The 8,642-nt window shown below is 33.9% G+C and overlaps 1 protein-coding gene across 1 annotated transcript; it reads left to right on the top strand.

Annotated features, from left to right (window-relative positions):
- Positions 1-5,879: 5,879 nt before the first annotated feature.
- Positions 5,880-6,617, top strand: LOC132184914 (17.5 kDa class I heat shock protein-like). The gene has a single exon (XM_059598704.1). It carries the CDS (start codon positions 5,997-5,999, stop codon positions 6,474-6,476), a length of 480 nt encoding a protein of 159 aa, XP_059454687.1. The 5' UTR covers positions 5,880-5,996; the 3' UTR covers positions 6,477-6,617.
- The last annotated feature ends 2,025 nt before the right edge of the window (positions 6,618-8,642 follow it).

Raw genomic sequence — 8,642 nt, forward strand, 5'->3', positions numbered from 1 at the left:
GATACATTTTTGGTAAAACAAATCAAACCGTTAATATTTAAAATTTAATTATTTTTCCAAATCTAACGGCTGCAAATCAGAGAACCCAAATTTAACCTAAATCTGATCTCTATTCTCTCCGTTCTCTTCTCTCGAGTCTCGCCTCTCCTCTCACTGTCTCCACCATCCTCCTCGCCGCCTATCTCTGTTGCCGCTCCTACCACTACCCAGTGCCCTCAACAACAACCACCACCATCACCGCAGCAACCACACACCTTGACGCCCTGCTGAAGCTGAACGGATCGTGCCCGGTTTCCAGGAACTTGCCGCTGCCAACCCCGCTATCCACGCCGCTCTCGGAGGTCGTTTCACTCTCGCAGACTCGCAGTACGCCGCGGATCGGAGGCGGAGGAGGTGAGAAGATTTTTTCTTTTCTTTTTGGGTTATTTTTTCTCTGTTTCTTCTTGGGTGGTGGGTGGTTTGGGGTTTTGCTACACGAGTGGTTTTTTTTAAATAAAAAATAAAAACCAAAATGGAAGTTCAGGTTTAATTTTTTATCATTAAAAGGAGCATGATAATGGTATGATTTTAAGAATGTTTTTGATAATCCAAGGAGAATGAAAGTACCTCCCAAAGGAATAATTATTTGTCAAAAATGGACGACATCCTGGCTAGTTTTAGATGAACAATGATTTTTCTTTTTTGGATGACTAGATGAATGGCTTTTCTGCTTGCCAACTTTCTGGTATTCTTAGTTGTAATCTTGGTAATATCAGCTCTTGTCGTGAAATATGAAGACCTTGTTGTTTACTGATGGTTTAGGTTGTGATTGTTGAACAAAGATAAGGGCTTGGACTTGAACAAAGATGTCCATATTCAAAATTGGCACAGTTCATGAAGTTTTGTTGTATTACAGCTGCAGAAGCTGTGTTAATTCAGCAGTTTTGAGTTTTATTTGCAGTTTCCCTTCTTTATTGTCATCCAATTCTAATAACTATGGTCTTAGTTTCAGATCTGTACCAATTGAAAATGGTTTATTGTGATGTTTCTGCAGTCAATTACTTATCAAAAATCTGCAGTCAATTAGCTTTTTCTTCAGATTTGTACCAATTGGATGATTTTTGTAATAATCTAATACACTTAAATTACAAAATCAAAAAAAAAAAGAAAAAAAAAGGTCGAGCTCGAGCTCGAGCCTAGGCTCGAGCCCAAGCAAAATAGACGAGCTCGAGATCGAGCTCGAACAGGGTTCTAATCCTGTCGAGCCGAGCTCGAGCTCGAGCAGCAAAGTCGGGCTCGACTCGAGCTCGAGCCTGGCCCAAAAATAAACGAGCCGAGCTTGGACAGCCAAAGCTCGCCCAAGCTCGGCTCGTTTACACCCATAGACGGGAGGATGGAAGTTGAGTATGTAACATTCATTTTTTAAAAATTTGCCACATTAGCTAATGTAAACCTAATGTGAAAAATTTAGACCTAACCCTGCTACTGTTCGTGAAGCTGGATATTAGGAGTTGGATGTAATTTTAGAGTAGAGGTTTTCGGCTGCCAAGAGTCAGCCAAGCGTCTGCCAAGTGAGTTTTATTTTTTATTTATTTATTTTATTGAAGAGTAAAGGGGTTAAAAGAGATTATGGATGACTGAATTTGAGGTATTAGCACTAAATTTAGGATAACCGAATACCTTTAGGGTGATACCATCCCTAAAGGGTTAATCTTTCACCCCCTAAGTTTTAGTTTTGAATCCAAAAACGAGTTTTGAAACATTATAACTCAAATATTAGCTTATGAAAAAAAAAAAAGAATTTTCACTTTCGTTTTTTTTTTTTAATTATTATTTTTTTATTTTTTAGAGGCAGCCACGCGTTTGGACGACGCTTGGCTGCCTCAATTTGGCAGCCATATAGACGGACTCGTAATTTTAGGTGTGTTTCTTTAATCCAGCAGCCCAATTGGTTCTTGGACGGCCCAATCTTGTGGCCCAAAAGAAAGAAAAGAGCCCAAAAAAAGGGATGATAGTCCGTATTGCAGCAATTCTTATGGTTTTTGAATTATTAATTGCCACCAAAGAAACGCAAGTTCATCTGATTTACAACAAGGAAGAGAGAGTTAAGGAAAATGAAGGAATTATTTGAAGGGTTAAATACCAAATACCCCCCGGGGTTTGGTACCTTTATTTTTACTCCTCTGGGGTTTTATTTTTATCACAGGACCCCCCTGGGTTTTGATAAAGGACCAAGTTAGTCCATCCGTTAGTTGACCGTTAGGACTGACACGTGGACCAATCAGATGTTGACACGTGGTACATATTTAATTTTTTTTTTTAAATTAAAAAAAAAATGTATTCTTTTTTTTTTTTAATAAAAAAAGAAAAAAAAATTGGCCACCCCCAAATGGCCAAGCCACCCCCAATTTTTTTTCTTTTCTTTTTTTTTTTAATTTTAAAAAAAAATTAAATATGTGCCACGTGTCAACATTTGATTGGTCCATGTGTCAGTCCTAACGGTCAACTAACGGATGGACTAACTTGGTCCTTTATCAAAACCCCATGGAGGTCCTGTGATAAAAATGAAACCCTAGAGGGGTAAAAATAAAGGTATCAAATCCCAGGGGTATTTGGTATTTAACCCTTATTTGAATCTAATGCACTGCACCAAGTAAAAAAAATTACTTTATACTTTTTTTTTTTTGAATCATTTAATTTGAAGACTTGAATTTTTATTTATTTTTAAGGTCTAAAGTTTGCCCAATTTCCAATCTTTATCTTTAGGATAATCAATTTTTAATTTTTAATTTTTTTTTAATTTTTTTGGTATAGATATGCCGTCTCAATTTCTCTATCATCCGTCGATTGATCATGATCATGGAGATTGGTCATGATTGTGGTTCAATTCATGGCTATGTGGGTTGAGAGAGGACAGAAGAGAGAGAGACGAAAAATTAGGAAGGTATAATGGAAAAAAATAATTATTTAGAAATAAAAAATTCAAATCTTAAAGTAAAATAACTCAGAATACAAAGGGATTCGACATAATTTTTTTTTAGGACTAACTTCACTTTGCTGCCCTAAAATAATGTGGTTTTTGTAAACACTCCTCTAATGTTTAAAACCTCTCACTTTGGTACATTGATCTTTTGATTTTTTCCAACTACCCCCTTCTGTTAGAGATTGGAGTTAAATCAAACGGTAGAAGGGGTAAAAAATACCTTTATACTCTTGAAATTTTTAAAAATTCTAAATTTACTCTTATTTATAAATAAAAAATTATTATTATCATTATTATATTGAAAAAAAGTGTGACCCATTGCGGGTCACCAAGTGACCCGCCTTCGTGACCTGCGGCTGTCATTTTTATTTGTTTATTAATATATAATTATAATATGACGTGTGGGTCACAAGGTGGGTGTGTTATATCTACTGATGAACCCATAGGTCAAGATTTTTTTTTTTTTTTTTCAAAATATTTTTTAATAAAAAATGAGGACATTTTAGGAATTTTACACCCCTCTGTTAGAATTTAACAAAACATCCTAACGAAATAGAGTATTCGGAAGAATACGAAAGTTTGATATATAAAAGTGAGAGGTTTTAAATATTAGAGGAGTGTTTACAAAAGATGCGTCATTTGAGGGGGGTAAAGTGAAGTTATCCATTTTTTAAAAAAATATTATGATTTTTTCTTTTTTTAATCCATTGATTGTGACATTGTAATACCCAAAAAATGGCCTTAACCAATTTGGTAGGGTTACTGGCAATTTACCCAATTCAGCTAACTAGTAGTTAATTGAGAAATCTCCTCTCTCTCTAGCATAATCAGACTAAATGCATAGGAATATGAAATCAGTAAATTTGAGGAATCAAAAATCATAACATAAGCATGCATTATCATTGAGCAAAGATAGAGAGCTACTAATCAAGAAGCGAATATTCGATTCAAACTTGATTATACAATAGATGAGATATTGACAATGTTTTGGTAGTTTGGGAGGAGGGACATTGTCACAATTGAAAGTTTGGGAATACATTGTTAATTGAGTATTAGTTTGAGAGGAGTAATGTGGACTTTACTCTGAAATATATTTTCATAGGGGAAAAATCAAAGGAAAGCTGCTGCTAGTGCTCTTAACCGCACTAACCGCTAACCGTGTATATATATATATATATATATATATAAATGATGTCGTATTTAGTAAGCATTATCGTATTACTATAGAAAAGACGTGGTTTTGGTTTATTTTTATTTTTATTTTTATTTTTTATTTTAAAAAGCGGTTAGCAGTTATTAGGGTTATTTAGCGGAAGTGGTTAGTGAATTTTATTGACCTCCTTTTCACCTAGAGTACTTAAGTCTATTTTTTCCCCCCCCTCCCCCTTGTTTTGGTCTGCCACCATCTAATTACAATGCATTATAAAAAAATTATCAATTTCTGACGTGGTTACAGTACACGAATTTTTGCCACGTTACTAATTACTAACTTGGCATTTTATGCCACATCAGTAAATATTTTTCTGACGTGGCAAAGTTGACAGGTCTATAAGAGATATGCTATAGTGCAATAAAATAACCATTTTTGGCTCATAAAAGTCCTAGGTGGTAAGAGGTCATAGGCTTATCAGTGGGTGGGGCCACAACAATTATAGATGGGGCCTATGATCTCTTGCCACCTAACACTTTATGGGCCAAAAATGATCATTTTATTGCATTGCCACGTCAGAAATTTCTGACGTGGTAGTTTCACATGTCGGTAATTTTTGACGTGTTAAATGTTGGCACGCTGCTAAAAAAATGAGCGGGATATTCAACTTTTTCTCTCTTCTTATTATTTATTCTTTCCCTCTTCTTTTATTTCCCCACACTCTCTCTCTCCTCTCTCAATATCCCTCTTCTCTCTGCACAGCCAGCTCCCTCTAAAGGGGAGAAGAAAAAGAAAGGGAGAAGAGATGCTACTGAAGAAAAAGCAGAAGAAGATGAAAAAGAAAAGGAGAAGAGAAGAAGATGAGAAGAGAAGAGAAGCCAAAAAAAAACCAAAGAAAAAAAAAAAACGGAGAAGAGAAGAAGAAGAGGAGATGATAAGAAGATTTTTTGGGTTTTTAAAAATTTGTTGGGTTTGACGACGTTTGGGTTTTTGATTTTTCAGGTTGATTTTTTGATTTGGGTTTTTGATTTTTTGAAGATTTTTTGGGTTTGAGATTTTGAAAATAGAGAAAAGAAGAGAGGGAGAGAGAATGGCGTAAGTGCTGGAGAAACGAAATTGGTGAAAAAAATTAAAAGAAAAAATTATTGTAATTGAAAAATAATTTAAATTAATAAATTTTTTAATTGAAAAAAAAATTTCAAAAAAAATTTTGAAAAATAAAAATTATTATTTTTTAATAATTTTTTAAAATTTAGACACGTTAGTAAATTTATTGACGTGTTATATTTTAACATGTCAATAAATTATTGACATGGCAAAATTTGACACGTCAATAAATTATTGGCGTGTCAAAATTTGATATGTTAGTAATTTATTGACGTGTTAAAATATAACACGTCAGCAAAATTTATTGATGTGCCAAACAGTAACACGTCAATAAATTTTGACGTGTCAAATAGTAACACGCCAGTAAAAAAAATTTACTAACTCATGTTTTTGACCTTCAACACACGTCAAAAATGCCAAGTCAAAAAAGTTTTCTGATGTGTCGGACACTCCAAGTCAAAAAAACTCTAATCAAGAAAAAAATGATTTTTTTGTACCGACGACCTGGTGTTATAGGTAAAAATGGGTATATGGGCTTTAATCATAATTTTCCAGGTTCTTCTGGAGACTTCGTCTAACACTGACTTTGACTCTCAAACTAGAATTCGAAAAGCACACTGCGCGCAATGGAGCACACAAACTTTCTCCAACATTCTTCTCTACACCTCCAGAAATTTCAAGAAGCTACTTTCTCTTCCTCCTTCCAATATATATACACCAACATCGATCAACAACTACCAGCAAACAAGATCTATTGAAGAAAACTAGTAATATAAGATGTCACTATTTCAATCCCTCTTGGATCAGCGAAACTTTCTCGATCCTTTCCGAGGCTTCTTCTTCGAAAGCTCGGATACCCGGATGGACTGGAAGGAAACCCCTCACGTCCACATCTTTGAGATTGATCTTCCGGGTGTTGCGAAAGAGGACGTGAAGCTTCAAGTGCATGACGACAGAGTGATTCATATTAGTGGGGAGAGGAAAGATTTGCCGGACGACGACAAGGCCGACAAGTGGCACTGCAAGGAGAGAGGTCGTGGCAGCTTCTCGAGGCAGTTCCGTTTGCCGGAAAATGCAAAGGTCGACGAAATTAAGGCTTCAATGCGTGATGGGGTGCTTACTGTAACTGTCCCTAAAGATGAGACCAAAAAGAAGCATCAACAGCATAAGGCGGTTGAGATTTCCGGAGATGATGAAGGACATGGGGATGGGGATCCTCCTAAAGGACTTGGTCGTTTTATTTGCTTCAAAGCTTAAATATTTATGCAGTCGTCAAAACTGCTGCCTTTGTGGATTGGTTCATGTCATTTTCTTTCCAATAATCTGGAGTGATTTTATCTTGCTTAATTCTTGTAAATGTGGATATATATATATTTTTTTGTCTTTTGTCTTTTTTTTTTTTGCACTGTGATTGTTAAAGTTTGCCTGTATGTTAAAGCCGTAAAATTTTTACTAAATATTTGAATATGAAATAAAGACATTTATTCTCTCTCTCTCTCTCTCTCTAAAATACCCCTCCCACTTAAAAAATGAAAAAGAAAGCAATACAATTTAACGCAACACTAATGAGCACAATCACCAAAATGGATGACCACTACTTATATAAATCCTTAATGATAAAGGTTGATTTTGTATTTTTTAAATCCAAGGATTTGATTTGTTAATCATCATTTAAAGGATATTTTTAATTTAAAATATTTTAAATCACATCTTAAAGTTTTATAAAGAGTTATGTACTCAAATCATAGATCAATAAAATATATAGTCTATAAAGCACTATAAAAAACTAATTTTTTGCTGACATAAGTTTTCTGACGTGTCAGGTGGTCTGACACGTCAGAAAGTCCTTCTAACGGGGTATTTTTGAAGTGTTTCAGGCGTTAATATTATGGGTGTTAGAAATGAAAATTTCTTACGTGGTAGATTTAACACGTCAGAATTTTCTGACGGGTTAAAAGTGACACGTCAGAAAATTTTTTGACGTGTTAAATATAACACGTCAAAAAAAATTACTGACGTGTTAGAAATTGACATGTCAGAAAATGTTCTGACGTGTTAAATTAACACGTCAGTAAGTTATAGAAAATTATTAAAAAATAATAATTTTTCTTTTTTTAAAATTTTTCTGGAATTTTTTTTTTCAATTAAAAAATTTATTAATTTCAATTATTTTTCAATTAAAATAAAATGTTTTTTTTTTTTAATTTTTTTTTCCACCCTCTCCAGATTGATTGATCTCCCTCTTCATTTTCTCACCTCTCTCTCTCTCTTCTTTTCTTCATTAATTTTCAAAAATTCAAACCCAAAAAACCTTCAAAAACTCAAATAAAAAAATCAATTTGAAAAATCAAAAACCCAAACGTCAAACCCAACAAATTTTCAAAAACCCAAAAAATCTTCTTATATATCTTCTCTTCTTCTTCTTCTTCTCTTCCCCCTTTTTATTTTTTCTTCTGCTTCTCTTCTCCTTTTCATTTTCTTCTTCTGCTTCTCTTCCCCCTTTTCATTTTTTCTTCTTCTGCATTTCTTCAGCTGCTTCTCTTCTTTTTTCTCTTCTCCTTTTCTTTTTCTTCTTCCCTTTAGAGGGTGCTGGTCGGCTGTGCAGATCAGAGAAGAGGGAAACAAAAGCAGAGGAAAATAAAAGAAGAGGGGAAGAAAGTGTGGGTTGAGATTGTAGAGGGAGCTGGCCGGCTAGCTATGCAGATTGAGAGAGGAGAGAGAGAGTGTGTGGGGAAATAAATAGAAAAGGAAAAGAATAAATAATATATAAAAAGAGGGAATGAAGAGGGAAAAAGTAGAATGTCACGCCCATTTTTTTAGTGACGTGCCAACATTTAACACGTCAGAAATTTTTGACGTGCTAGATTCAGCGCGTCAGAAATTTCTGATGCATTAAAGTAGCACGTTTGGAATTAAAAAAAATAAAAAATAAAAATGAAGAAGATAGAAGCGTGCAGAGAGAGAAAAAAAAGAAAGATATTTTTTAAAAAAAAATTGTAGGGTGTGCACACTACGGTGTGTTGGAACTTGGGGGAGGAAAAAGAAAAGAAAAAAAAAATTAGAAGAATGAAGAATGGAAGCGTGCAAAGAGAGAAAAAAAAAAAAGAAATTAAAAAAAAAAAGGAGAGAAGAAGAATGAATTAATTAAGAAAGGGAGAGAAGAAGAATGAATAAGATATATATATATAGAAGCGTGCAGAGAGAGAAAAAAAAATCCTTCCTAATAAAAAACAAAAATTAGATGAAATATATATAATATAAATAAACCTGAAAAAAAAAAAAAATGTTTTTTGACGTGCTAAAACTAGCACGTCAGAAATTTCTGACGTTCGAGTTTTAGCACGTCAGAAAACAGTTTTTATTTTTATTTTTATTTTATTTTAATTTCTATATTACTGCATGAAGAATAATAAATCAAAGAGC

The sequence above is a fragment of the Corylus avellana genome, chromosome ca6 (assembly GCF_901000735.1).
Source record: "Corylus avellana chromosome ca6, CavTom2PMs-1.0".
NCBI classification, from domain to species: domain Eukaryota; kingdom Viridiplantae; phylum Streptophyta; class Magnoliopsida; order Fagales; family Betulaceae; genus Corylus; species Corylus avellana.